Consider the following 14149-nt stretch of genomic DNA (forward strand, 5'->3'; position numbering starts at 1 on the left):
TATTCCATGGGACACGGGCAGACTCCAGCAGAGTGAAACCTGCATCCGTCACCTATTCCATGGGATACGGGAAGGCTCTTTCCCGCGGAGCAGAGGCGTGTGGAGCTTGGCACTCGTGTTGGTGGAAGCTGTCAATGCCGGGAGGAGGATGCACTGTCGGGGCTAGAAGTTTGTGTCTGTCTGGGGCAGGAGCTGGTGYTTTGTCCTGCATGTCTTGTTCTCCCATCCCATTTCCCTCTTGTGGATCCACAAGGCTTGAAACTCCCACCAACTTTTCCCAAAGCAAGACACAAGGCCCTTCAGGCACCTTACCAGTTTCCTGCCTCATCCTCATGGAGTTTAACATGGATTAATCACTCGCTTTGGACAATCAAGTAATGGAATATCTTGTGTGGAGCAACAGGAGCAGCGCCCATGTCCTCATCCTGCCCAGGGCCGGTCCCCATCCCTCGGGAACGTCGCGGCCGGGACATGCGGCACACGGATGGAGCTGAGACACACGGGCTAGGCAAGCGTGGCAAGTGAGTCACCCACGGGTGACAGGCTCCTGTCACCATCCCCTGGCCTCTCCCTGCCCGAAAATAGCAGTCCCTTAGACTGGGCCTACGGACTGTGACACCGGCTCATGCGGCCGCCCGGGGTGGCGGTGGCACCCAGGGGCTCAGCCGGGTGCTYGGGGCGCCCAGCATGACCTACCTTTTTAAAATAAATAAATAAATAAGTAGCCGCTCTCTCCTCCAGTACAGAATGTCCTCTGACTTCTGAAGTATTTGTAATATTTCCACGCCCTCAGCTGCCAGGGAAGTTCTATAAAAAGCTGCTGTTTTTGCCAAACTCGACCCCTCTGGTGCTCCCGGCCGTGGATGCGCAGGGTTCCCAGGGCCGCGCGGAGCAGGAGCCTGGGGCACACGGTTTTCCCTGGATTATATCCTGAAAAGCCGCCGCTTCCCACCCGGCGCGGTGCTGGCGTCGGGCACGCTTGCTTTGAGCTCGTGTCACCCATCAGCGTCCGTGTTCTTGTCACATCCGTGTCCTSCAGCCCTGCTTTGGCTTTTTAAGGGCTGCCAAAGCCGCTCACGGGTGCTGGGTGTGCAGGAGGGTGCACAGACAGCAACCACGAGCAAGCCCCGCCACGAGCACAGAGGCTTTGGCAGCTCGGACTATTTCTAAATATGTCTAGGGGATGGGTGTGGAAGGAAATCTTCCCATTTAGAGAGTCTGCCAAGCTTAAATGTGCTCAGCTTTTTAAAGCTGGAGGCACAAGTGTTGCCGCTGCCAACTTCTTCATTTTACTATTTTCCTCTTTTATTGCTTTCCTATAGTCGCCTGCAGCTGGTGCGTAGGGTCCAGCCGTGGAGTGTAGAGAAATAGCGCGACTGAATTGCGAGGTGACGGAAATGGAAACCAAAAACCAGGCCCCTCACTGCTCCCCCCTTTCCCCGGTCCTCATCCTGCCCGTCGAGTAACATCAGGATCTCTGTAACCGAGTGAGTCAGTGAATTTTTTCATCCTTACTCTTCTGGTGACGGAGACCCTTTAAATAGCCTCTCCTGAAGACATCAGGAGGTGCTGGCAAAGCTGACGCCACTGCATTTCTTAAGATTATTCTCCCTCCGATGGCTCTGTATGGTCTGATGCGGAGGCTCTAAGGGGATTTAACCTCTTGTGTGCGGTGCTTAAGCGATGCTTAAGCTCATGAGTTTAGTTTGACTCCAGCAGCGGTTCYGAAGCTCCAGGGAACGGCTCTCCGTGCTCCAGCCAGCACCGGGATAGCTGGAGTTGGGGGATTTCATCCCCMAAACCACCCAAACTCCTGCGCCTTCCCAAGCTTCCTTATTTTTGCCCTTACTCTGTGCTGCAAAACTCTRCCTTGAAGCAGTCTGTGTTCAGGACGAGTCCATTGATGCCTGCGTGCACCGGAGCCCTGGAACATGGTCCGTAGGATGTAATTCCACCCCCATGCCACCAAAAAAGGTCATTTTAGTTCTGCAGTGGGGGAGAATTGGGTTTTGAGGTCCCTTCTTCCTAAGAGCCATCACACAGACGTGCTGGGCTGTAACTTTTGAGTCACTGGTTTCAGACAGTGGTGACCCAGTGAGGAAATATTCCCCTTCAAACCACGGCTCCTAATGTAGAGCAGCTGGATCAGCAATAAAGAGAGGATTCCTCCTACAGCTGTCTGGGCTTCAAGTGAAAGAAAGAAGATACTATCGGGAGTAAAACGGCTTAGTCCAAAGCGTGGAAAAAGTTGTCCTGGAGGCCTCAGGTCCAACATTCGACACGAAGCCCTTGGCGATGGATGGGACGGGCGCTTTGGAGGAGACCTGCTCCGATTCCCACTTGTGCTTCATCACAGACCTTTGAGGCATGCGAGGATCCAGCCTCTTCAGCAGGACTCGGAGAAAACCGTGTTTCCCTGGGCATTTTTGCTTCCCGGTGACCTGTGACAAGCCTGGCTTCTGCTGGGAACAACAACAAAGGGTGAAGTATTAATAGGCTGTTTTAATGGTGAATGGGGGGCTGACATCAAATCCTTGATAAGTATCTGGCCGCAGAGAGTTATCGAGAACAACTCCAAGAAATCAGCTTCTCTAGTTGCCCAAAACCACAAGCCTCTGTAAAGGGCTTGCAATATTTTGCACCCCTTGCATCCTTAAACGATTTCTCTGCTGCTCTTATGACTCAGAAAACAGGATTTGGGGGGGCTGGGGCTTTGCAGCAATTCCATGTCCCAGTTTCCAATTAACTGGAGTATTTCCATCTGCAAGCCCTTCCACCCTTGGCTGGTCCCTGCTTTAGCTACAGTAACTAAACACCACATTTGCCAAGCCTGTCTCTATTCAAAACATGCTTTAAAATCCTCTGTAAACGTATTAATCATAAGCAGGGGCAAAGCTTTTGGGTTTGTTTTTCCACCAGTAGTTTACTAAAGAAATGGAAAGCGCAGCCAGAAAAGGGGCAAAATTGGTTCAGCCAGAAAAGGGGTAAATTTGGTTCTCCCTTTTTCTCCATTTCTGGAAGTGAAAACACCGTAGGCAGCGCTCGCTCTGCAGTGATGGCTTCGTAGCACAAGGGATTTTTAATTTCCCCCTTGCAGCCCTAGCTGAAGCAGTCGGTTTCGGAGGGATTAGTCCCCTCCGGAGCGATGGGGACCGTAACTCAACCTCAGTGGTTTCCCCATGAAGTTGAGGTTCTCGTGCAGAGCGCAGCCGCTGAGGAGGAGCCCGCGGCAGCTKCCCAAACCTCGCCGGCTCCCCGGAAATCCGCCGAGAGCGTCGGGAACAACCGAGCAACTGTAAAAACGGGCTTTGAAATCGGATGGGGAGAGTTGGGCCCCGTCCAAGCTCGCGGGAGCCGCGCTTGGCCTGCAGCCCTCCCTCCGCGTGGCCTCCCCGAACGGTGTCAGCTGAGCCACTGCAGCGGTTGCTGAAGGACCATAAATAAACAGGCGAGTAGGAACCTCGCGAGCAAAATAGCAGGGGAACTCCTCGCCTGCCGCGGCGCGGCGCGGCGGCCCTTCCGCGTGGCCCTGGGATCCCAGCCGATGTTTTTGTGGTGATATCAGCCAGGCGGGATAACTGGGAGCGGAAGAGCGGCCGGCGTCCACGCGCTGGGCGCCTGGCACTGGAAATGGTTGGGAAGTTGGGGTTTAGGGATGGGGACCCACTCTTGTCAATGGGGGGCAGAGAGCTTATGTTGGACGGTCCTTAAACAGTAGTAATAAATCAGGGTTTGTTTGAATTAATTAAAGCATAGATAGGTGCTCTTGCTCAATGCTTGTGTGCCCTGGAGCTGCCAGGGGCGGGTGCAGGGGATGCTCCGGAATGCTGCGAAAGGCTAAATCTGGAGGGGCCCGGTCTCTGCATTAGGGAATGTCGTGGGACGGGCGCTCCGTGGTGGTGCCCTACAGGCAAAGCTCTACCCTGTATTTAACAGAGCATCGCAGCGAGGCCGGTCAGTGCTGCCAGCGCCGCTGTGGAGAGCGCAGAGCTTCGCGGGATGGCATGGCATGGCATGGCATGGCATGGCATGGCATGGCATGGCATGGCATGGCATGGCATGGGAGAGTCCCACAGTGCTTCCACGTGCCAGGGGCCACAGGCTGCAGCCCATCGGCCCTGTCTTAGTAAATAGATTCCAAAGGAAGAAAAGCTGATGTGGGAGATGTGTGTGGAGCCCCAAGCCAGCAGCCTCGCGCTGGCCAGCGTGGAGACAATCGGGGCAGGCTCTGGTGGGGGATTCAGCGGTGTCGGCTCTGCGCTCCGGGCCCCTTTCCTTGCCGTGGGCCAGAGCTCTGCCAGCGCTGGAGACGGCRGCCAGGTGGGAAAGCAGGGTCCCGAGACCGTAAATACTGGGGGGGTTCCCCTGCGACCCAAGGATATGGATCCTGGCATGGGAGACAGGGCTTGAAGGGATCTGTGCGAGGCTCGAAGAGAAGCCAATGTGTCTGTGCAGGCGGAATGGTGAGAGTAACGTCGGATAATCAGCTCCCGGGACCTCCCTGGCTTAGAGGCGAGGAGGGACGAAGCCGGAGCTGGAGCCGGTTCTTCCCGGCCATGGAAGGTGCTAGTGGAGGAGCCCGCCCTGCGGCGCAGCGCACGCGTCTCCCATTTGGATCACGTGCCGGGAGCGAATTCCACTCCTAATTGCGTTCCCGGGGCTGGGAGTGCCCTGCAGACTCCCGCACGAGGGTGAATCCCGAGCCGTGCAAGCCCTCCTCGCTGGAGTGGTTAATTACTCATTGTCTCGTTAGCCTTCCCYGCGGTGGGAAAATAGGCCCTGGCACTCATGCCACCTGTGTGGTCTCCGTCGTTTCCTCTGCTCCGTCCTAGCTCCATCGCATTTGAGGTTATTCCTGCAGTCAGGAGCTGCGGGAAGAGCTGGAATTTGATTCCTGAGGGGATGGATGGGGCACTGATAGCCTGAGAAGGGCAGSTTTGTCCCAGTGCAACGCGTGAGGTGTCCGTAGGAGCTAAAGCTGCACGCAGRGCTGTGTGGCTAGGGAGGAATTGTGGTTTCTGCTGTAACACATTAAGAACTGAGAGCTTTGCACATCCCGACGCAGCTCCGTGTTTCCAGGGGGAACATGTGGGAACCGGAGCTGGGAAGCAGCAGAGGGGCTTGGACAGAGACAACCGGCTGCAGCGCCGATCCCTCCGCGCCAGACTCCAGGACAGCCAAAAATCCTTCTTTTTTCCTAATTTGAGCCTGTTTCGGGGCTCTGAGGCCCACATTTTGTGGTCTTTCGAATGGCTCCTTGCCCACGTGAATGCTTTCCCAGGTCCGTGCTGGATGCCGCTTCCATACGGCATCCRGAGCCTTTCTCCGCTCCCCTTTTTTCCCCCTTTCCAAGCCCGCAAAGGACTCCTGGATCCCCTCCAGTCTGTTCCTGTGTTCACTCCATGTTCTGGCAGCCGGTGGGCTCCTTTCCTTGGAGAGCTCTTCCCCGTTGGATGAGGCTGCAGACACAGACATGAGCACATCCCAAGCGCCGCATCCCTGTAAAATGAAGTTCCCCGCCGTGCAGGTTTTCCTGGGAGCTTCCCAGGGTGACGCGCTCGGACTGTGCCTGCCCTATCCCTGTCTTTATATATATATATCTTATTTTCCTTAGCCATCTTAAATCATCATAAGGCCACGATTAAAAGCACAAATGGACTGTTATGCTCTTCCTTTTTGATTATACATTTTAAAAGTTATTTGGGGTTGGACTGGATGACCTCTGAGGTCCCYTCCAACCTTAAGCATTCTATGATTTGTGCTGTTCTGGGCAGCAAAGTGCAAAGAGCAAAGAAAACACTTTGGTTGAGATCCGTTTAAAAAGGGGATGCCTTAAGTTTAAGTTTAACATTCCCGTTCTGGTAGGTGAATAAAGACCTCGGCTCTTGGGCTGCTCCAGCAGAAGTGAGAGCAGCTGCTCCATTACTGAGGTGCCTGAGGAGGAAGCTAAGTGCTCGTTAACCAAATAGTATTTAATAGAATAAATTATATTCTAACTAAACTATAATAAGTGCCAGCAGCTTGTGGTGCTTGTATGGGTGTTTGAGTGGCTGTTCCTGGAAAATACCATAAAATGGTGAATTTTCCCTGACCAGTGTGGTTACCTCTCCAGCTGCTGGCTCAAGAAGAGGGATGTTCAGGCAAGAATTGTCTCAGGTGGAGCTGTAGGAAAGATATTCTCAGCTTTATTTTTAACAGTTGCAGAGCAGGAAAACTATCCAAGAGAGATTTTTGCCAGTTACTGGATGCTGTTACTAAAAAAAAATGAGTTTTCTTTCTTTCCTTGTTTTCTGCTTCCCTCTGTAAATGGTTCTATTTTGTCCCTAGATATTAGGCATCCAGAAGAGCTCTCTCTTTTGAGGAAACCCAGAGACCCGTCGAAGAAGAAAAAGAAGAAGCTGGATGATCAGTATGAAGATGAAGCCCTGGAGCTGGAGGGCCCGCTCATCACGCCGGGATCAGGTCAGTCAGGGCGTCCTCTGTGCCTTACCAGCGAGGAAGGAGACTGTCAAATAATCACATTGGAATGTAGGTTGAAAAAAAAATATATATATATATATATATATAAATATATATATATATAGAGAGAGAGAGAGAGAGTAATTGGTCTCACCTAATTTCTTGAGGTTTGGGCAAGAAACAGGCTCCAGATAAATTACATATATTACCCAGAAGTGCAGCACTTGGTCGCAACGGCCCAGACGAGTGGCTGAAGCTGTGAAGGATGTAGGGGAAACAGAGCCATGCCAGGGCTTATAAAATAAAAAGGAACCAAGTGCGACTGCCTGAACACTCAGATTGTGTTACTGAAATGTTTTCTTATGCCATTAAGACAGGACTTAAATGGAAAATCATTCCGAACTTGAAATTCCAAGTGTATTTTACCAGTACCGCAGTTCCAATAATTCAGTTACAGCCCAGCAAAAATGGCCTTTCCATTAATCATATTGGTGTTCCCTTCTGCTCAGGGCCTCGCTGCAGAGCTCGGTGCTCAGAGGAGGGATCAGGGCAGCAGGACCAGGGTCCTTGTTTGCAGGTGCCCTTGGACAAGTGGGAGCCCCTTGATGCAAAGGAGGCTTGTGCAGAGGGGCTGCCAGGGCTCTTGGTTTTGCATCAAGAAACAGGTTTTATTGTTATAAAAGCTTTATAAAGCTGCAAGGGGGCAGCTCTCTTTCTTTTGCAAGTGGTGCTTAGCCCTTCTAAAAAGGCATTGTTTGAGAAGAGTAGCTCCATTAGATTAATAGGAAATACTTGGCTGGCTTTGCAGGAAACGAGTGCAAAAGACTTTTTTTTTAATTTAAATTATTTATTATTCTTTCAGCAAGTGACTTTGAACTGTCACCCTTTTTTGCTTTCCTGTTTTACTCCTGGGAATGAAAGACTCGCTGCAATTCCACTCACTGCAGTTACCTGGATGTAGTCCTCTGCCCTTAGAAGCTGTTTTTAATCCAAATAAACTTCTAGTAATCAATGGTTCCTAATCTCGTTCCAACATTAGTTCATGTGCTCTTTGCTTATATTTAATGAGTTGATGTTTCTGGATCTGCTTATTTCAGTGCGTGCAGATTTATTAAGCATATTTTGTCCTTGAGACACCCTGTTCCTTGGTAAGCTAGCAATAAACCCAATTTAAATCACTATAGGCAGAGCTGTCAATACACCCACGGTAGGTATTAGCCAATACTTTTAAGTCCTGTAGTCACTTGTTTATAACTTAGTCCAACTTAGAGCTATTTAAACTGAAATTTTCCGTGACAGTGTTTGCCTGAGGCAAATTTTTTGAATGAAGCTGCTTCTGAAATGCCTTAGCTGCCTTGGAAAACGTGATGAGGAGAAAATCCAAGGGATGTTTTCTTGGAGACGCTCTGTTCCTCCGTGCTTTGGAGGGGAAGGGTGAATAGGAGAAGGGCTTTCACGTGAGGCATGTGCAGCTTGTTCAGCAGAGCACATTTCTGTTCCTTCTGTAAGGACATGTCAAGTCACCTCCCGCAGGTCTTCTCCTTGAAAGCAGAGGCTAGAAGGTGGGTGTTTCCATTTCATCCTTGTTTCTGCAGAGTTTTCCATGCCCATGGGATTTTTTCAAGCTCCTTCTTGAAACATGGGCACAACACCCAGACACCTGCAGTGAAATGCAGAAATAACGCACCTCACTTCTCCTCCATGCTCCCTGCGCAGCCACAAAACTAGCAGGAGCATTGAACCCATGCTCCTTGCTTGGTGGTGACCTCAACCTCCTCAATATTGGGGGAACAATCTCCATTGCATCCTGGTGGTGCWACAAAGCGTTGAACCAGAGCAAAGGATTTTCCATGTTCGCTTCTCAAACTGCTGGAGAGGAAGATAATTGATGGTCAGGGAGTATGTGGAATTATCTGGAGGGGCTTTCCAAAGCGCAGAACAATGTGCTGAGTAGTCGGGGGGTTACCCACGAGCATTCACAACTCCAGAATTTCCCTGTTTGCATGGACGAGGACCATTCTCACGGCTTCTGGAGATACCCATCTTGTAAAAAGCCGCTTCGGAGAGGCTTTCCTATTGTTTCGGTCTTAGCCGTTTCCAGATGTTCAGCTCTGCTTTCCATAATTCCCGAGCTCATTCAGCGAGGAGGGACCTCTTGGAGTAAGGAGCCTGTGGCCGTTGAGTTGGACGGCAGCCCATGATGGTGTCTAAGTGCATCAGCAGGAACACCTCAGGAGACCTTAATTCTGGCACCTCAACACCAAGTGCTTCCCCCAGCARCCTTAATAGCTCTTCTCCAAGGTAGATTTTGGGCACGTCGGTGCCTATGCCTGCGATTTTTATAAAAATTGCACTCTTATGATCAGGCCTTGATGCCAGCCAAGGATTTGGGCAAGGAGAGAAGCCAACTTAGCTGGAGTAGGGAGAGAGGTGATGGAAGCGGAGCAGCGAAGAGCAGAGGTGGGCAGCAACCACACAGAGAAGCAAGAGAAACAGAGCTGTCCCCTTGCCAAAAAGCGCAGGGTTGGTGTCCTGGGCCCTGCTGTGTGTAGCAGAATGCTCTGGAGCTCGTTGCCCCGTTCATTTCCCCAGTGGAATCACTTGCATTAGGCCTGCAGTCATCGAACCTTGCTTGTTTTGAAAATCTGGATTTTACAGGCTTAATGTAAAAATCAATGCTCCCGTGAGATCAATAGGGACTATTTAGCTCTCGGCTATTTTGGGATATGAGATGCCATTCCAGCTCAGCTTTCTACTCTTCGTAATGGTATTTTTAAAGGTTTTTCTTCTGCTTTACAGCTGCATGAGCTGTCAGACTCCTAGAAGTACTGCTTGCTTTGCACTAAATAACACCACTTGCTGAATGTACTAACATCAAATAAACTTGGCTGTCGGAGCAGGCTGTAATGTCTGTGGAAATGCGACGTTTCTGTGCCCAGCTATTTCCTGCAGCAGGAGGGAAAGAATGGGAGGTCACTTGGGGTGCTTTGTCAGCTCAGGTAACAGTGCTGCAGAGTTAAATGTGAGGTTTTTTTGTGGACAAGTGGGTTAGACTCTGGATGTCTATGTGGTCATTTCAGTATTTTTTCAAAATTGTGGTATGTTAGATACAGTAATATCTAATCAGAGTGGTATTTTAATACTCTTCTTCCACATTGGAACTTATGGGGAATATTTACCAARTAGGAGGCATTATTTAGACTACGTGTGCACTTCCAACCACGTGAAGCAGCCTCTGGGGATAATGAGCAAGTCGGCAAAATTTGTGCCTTGGGAGCAGCTTTGGTGGGTGATGCTGCAAGGCAGGCAAAGGGCAAGGAGCAGGGGAAACTGTCCCTGTTCCTTCTTCCCTGCTAACAACCGAGGTGCTACAGCAGAGCAGCAGCACGAGCACATGCTGTGCAGATGTTGCCTCCCTTCTGCAAAGCTGGAGTCTCCTCTGCAGTAAATGTTGGTGAAAACGCAGCAGTTTGCAGGTCGGTGCCGGAAAACTCTTGCTTGCCACAATCACAGTGCTTCAATAAATCACGGGCAGAAGCAGCAAGAACCTCAGTGAATCCACATCTTTCTTACCCAGTCTAAGCTATTTTGCAAGAAGCGTCTTTTTGCAAAATGGTTTAAAGCATCTTCCTGCTTTTATGATGGATCGGTTTAAGTAGGCGAGTCTCTCGTTTGCATTCGTTACAGCCTGGGCATTTCGGGGGGGTGGAAGCTGCCCCTCCAGCTGCATTGCAGAGCTGGGAAGCAGTTGCCCCATGGATTTGGGTGCCTATCATCAGGACGGACAGTGAGGAGGAGCTGGAGCATCTCCCGAGGCCGAAGGCAGCCCCTGAGCACCAGCATGGGCGAGGACGGGACCATCAGTCCCATGCCTGGGATGGGGCTGGGTTTGCACTCAGGTCTGGGAGATTAAACCTCGCTCTGCTCGTCTGGCCTCCAACAAAGATGCGTTGGCAGCTTCTGTCCCTCCTGCCCTGACGTCTCCTGCGGTGGCTCTCCCTTGCCTTCTCACTTCCCTCCTTTCTTTCCTTCTCTGTAGGCACCGATATTCTTTACATCGGCCCCGTGAAAGGTGAGCTCCACCTCAGTAGGACTTCTGTGCTCTCCCCCTTTCCTCGGTCGCGTCTTTAGTTCATTTTCCTGCTCCTCTCAAACTTTTGACTTCCAAAATCTTTCGGCGACGAGGGATCWCCGGTAAGTGGGGCGCCGGCCTCCCAGGTTTCGCGGTGTGGAGGCCTGGATTTCTTCCCATGGATTCAGGCTGAAATGACTTTGCCATCAGTTTTGCTCTTCAAGAAGAGCTGAGAGAGAGGAAGAGAGAGAGAGAGAGAGAGAGAGAGAGACAGCTTTTCATGGGAAAACAGGCAGTGCAGTGTTTCCTAACTGTGGAAAAAAAAAAAAAAAATCCTAAGAATGGAATCAGAAGGGTTTTCAGCTGTTTGTTGAATTGGCTTTGTGCTGAGGAGATGCGATTTGGCCATAACCTAACGCGGAGCTTTCATCCCCCTCTCTGCCAGGCAACATCTATTCGAGCCCGGGGCTGTACAGCAAAACCATGACGCCGACCTACGACTCGCACGACGGCAGCCCCCTGTCGCCCACGTCCGCCTGGTTCGGGGACAGCGCCCTGTCCGAGGGCAACCCGGGCATCCTGGCCGTGAGCCAGCCCCTCACGTCCCCCGAGTCCTTAGCCAGAATGTACAAGCCACAAGCGCTGCTTGATAAAGCCAAAATCAACCAAGGGTGAGTTCTGGGCTTGTTTTCCTTTTTTTCCTTTTCCTCTTTTTTTTTTTTTTTCTGTTTTTCTTCTAATGCGTGGTTTGAAGTTGCATTCTTGCAAGAGCCATTTGGACTCAGAGCTTTTCTGTGTGTGTTGCTCCTTGATGACAATTTGCAGGTGGCTGGATTCATCCAGGTCCCTCATGGAGCAGGAGGTGAAAGAAAACGAGGCTTTGCTGCTCCGGTTCAAGTACTACAGCTTTTTTGACCTGAATCCAAAGGTAGGGAGCTGTTTATTTTACTTGCACCTTGCAGGCAAACGTTGCAAACAAAGGCAACCTGTGTCTCCAGCATCTGTTTGTTGGATGGTTGTGCTGACGTGCGCTCAGATCACTTGAAAAGCGGTCGCGTGTGCATCAAGCCCTGGGTGGACGTGCTGAGGTTTAGCTCTTGCTCCTGTTGCCCCAAGGGCTGTTCCAGGGGCTTTTCAATCTCAAAACAAAATATGGGTTGAGGTAAAAGGATAAACGGGTTTCACACCTTCTAACTGTGCGTGAAGCRTGGAAGATCTTGGGTCTCCCGTGAAGCTGCTTTGGTCACAGTCTTTGCCATGTGCTGTTGAGAGGGGATCTCATCAACRTGGACAAAYACCCGAGGGGAGGATGGAGGGAGGAAGGGGCCAAACTCTTCTGGGTGGTGGCCAGTGSCAGGACAAGGGGCAGTGGGGACAAGGTGAAGCCCAGGCAGCTCCGTGTGGCCGTGAGGAAGAACTTGTTTGGTGTGAGGGTGCCCGAGCCCTGGCCCAGGCTGCCCAGGGAGGCTGCGGAGGCTCCTGCTCTGCAGATCTTCCCAAGGCGCCGGGATGCGCCCGGGTGCCCCGTGCTCTGGGTGTCCCTGCGGGAGCAGGGGCTGGATGATCCCTAAGGGTCCCTTCTGACCTCAGCCATCCTGTGGTTCTGCAGTACGACGCCATCAGGATCAACCAGCTCTACGAGCAGTCCAAGTGGGCTATTCTGCTGGAGGAAATTGAGTGCACGGAGGAAGAAATGATGATGTTTGCAGCGTTGCAGGTAGGACACAGCTCGAGGTGGGTTTGTAACTAATCTTGATCGTAGCCTCTCAGGCTTCTCTATTGCTGAATACTGATGCACATGTTGAGTTTAGTGGGCTGTAAATGGTATTTTAAAGACCTCGTCTTTGGTAGGGAGCTGGGACTTCTTGTGTGGGTAGAAATTGGACTGTTTCCTGTTTCCTAATACTCACTTGGGCTTATTAGGTAGTCTAAATATTTGTTGCTTGTTACTTCTCATGAAAAGGAATTTAGYTTGCTTTTACCAAACATGTTTATGTCTATCCTAACTCCTAGTTTTTGCCCTTTTTAAAGAATCCCAGTAAGTACATTAGGTTRCTGAACTGTGAGTTTCTGGCATGCYGCCCCCAGAGCAGCTGGTGATAATCTGTGGGTTTCCCAGAACTATTTATTTATCTATTTTATGAAATACTCCGTGTGATTTGGCATACCCAGCATACCTGCTATTGACTTCTGTGAGACGGATGGCAGCCCATTTACTACGTGTGGTCTGGCGTGGCTCATCACCGTGGGCAGGGCCCTCAGGGCTGCGCTCTTGGGCAGAAGGAGCAAAACCAGGAATAGCAGGACTCAACTTACCCCTCCAGCCAGTCGGGAGTAGGTAACTAATTGCAATTAAGTGCAATTAATACTGCCAAGGGGCACTGTTTCACGCTGCCTTTTGAGTGTGGGGCAACAGGAGGTCTCCAGCAGCTGAAGGAGCATCATGACCTGTCCCGCGCTCACGGGGGCTGCTCCTTGCCTTTCAGTACCACCTCATCAAGCTGTCCCTCCTCCTTGCCTTTCAGTACCACATCAACAAGCTGTCCATCATGTCGTCAGAAAACCACCTGAACAACAGCGACAAGGAGGTGGACGAGGTGGACGCGGCGCTTTCCGACCTAGAGATCACCTTGGAAGGTGGCAAAACGTCCACAATTCTGGTAAGGGCTSGGGGCAGGTGCTGTGCCTGCCCACTGCCCCGTCCTTTGGCTTCCTCGAGTGGAACAGAAACCATGATCTCAAACTGAACAGGGGAATTTTTCCAGGTCTCCAGCCTTTTTTTGTTTCCTTCCTCTCCCTTTTTTTTTAAATTCCTGCTGTCGCGGCACGAGAGGATTGCCCACAACCCCCCAGAGCAATCCCGCGTAATATTTTTAGACACAAATAATATTTTTATAAAACTGGATGATACTTTCAGAAATACTGAAGAAGAATTTGGGTTGGAAGGGACCTCAGGCAGTGTCTGCCCAGCCAGTGCTCGGAGCGGGGCCCACGTCGGAGCTGGAGCYGTGCTCCGAACCCGGATATAAAGTAAAAGGCTCTTGGTCCAAGGGCACCAATTCCGCCTGGGGCTTCACATGAGCCGTAGCCTGTGCGGCTGCTTCCCTTTTCTCACTSTTCACAGTTAATTTAGCACAAGTTGCTCTGTGCTCTGCAAGCCTTAGCCAACCCAGCTGGAAAATTGTGTGGATTGGGATCTCGCTCAGCTGCGCCATCGTGCTGGGGAGCTAGTGGAAAACTTGCATCAACTCCATTTAGTGCCCGTTCTCCCTCCTGACTTTCCRAAATCTGGAGTTCTTCACGCCCATGTCTCTCTTCCACTGCTTTCTAAGTCATGACCAAGTTTTACAGTACCTGAAACAGCTGCCAGGACGTTCAGAAATAACCTACAAATAACACAGCCTTGTAAAACTCTATTTTTATCCAACTGGATTTTATCCCCGAGTGGTCTGTGGCTGTGTTTCAGAGGATTTCTTTATTCTGATACGTTTTTTAAGACTAATTTTCCCTCTTTAAAATTGCAAGGCCCCAAATTTGTGGAAAAAGGACTAAGTATGTTCAGGCTTGGCACGTAGCCTCCGCGCAGAGCAGCTTTTCCAGCCCGTGTAGTTTTGCATG

The 14149-nt window shown here is 50.9% G+C and overlaps 1 protein-coding gene across 1 annotated transcript in view; it reads left to right on the forward strand.

The window, feature by feature from the left end:
* The window catches only part of FERMT2 (fermitin family member 2), a 56383-nt gene that overhangs the window by 30304 nt on the left and 11930 nt on the right, over positions 1 to 14149 (forward strand). The window contains exons 3-8 of the mRNA XM_026051491.1: positions 6328 to 6462; positions 10499 to 10531; positions 10977 to 11202; positions 11357 to 11459; positions 12141 to 12248; positions 13057 to 13191. Coding sequence (XP_025907276.1) covers positions 6328 to 6462; positions 10499 to 10531; positions 10977 to 11202; positions 11357 to 11459; positions 12141 to 12248; positions 13057 to 13191 — 740 coding nt within the window. The remainder of the gene's footprint in view (positions 1 to 6327; positions 6463 to 10498; positions 10532 to 10976; positions 11203 to 11356; positions 11460 to 12140; positions 12249 to 13056; positions 13192 to 14149) is intronic.

Source organism: Nothoprocta perdicaria, unplaced genomic scaffold (assembly GCF_003342845.1).
Source record: "Nothoprocta perdicaria isolate Ctin4 unplaced genomic scaffold, notPer1 scaffold_76, whole genome shotgun sequence".
In the NCBI taxonomy this organism is placed as follows: Eukaryota; Metazoa; Chordata; class Aves; order Tinamiformes; family Tinamidae; genus Nothoprocta; species Nothoprocta perdicaria.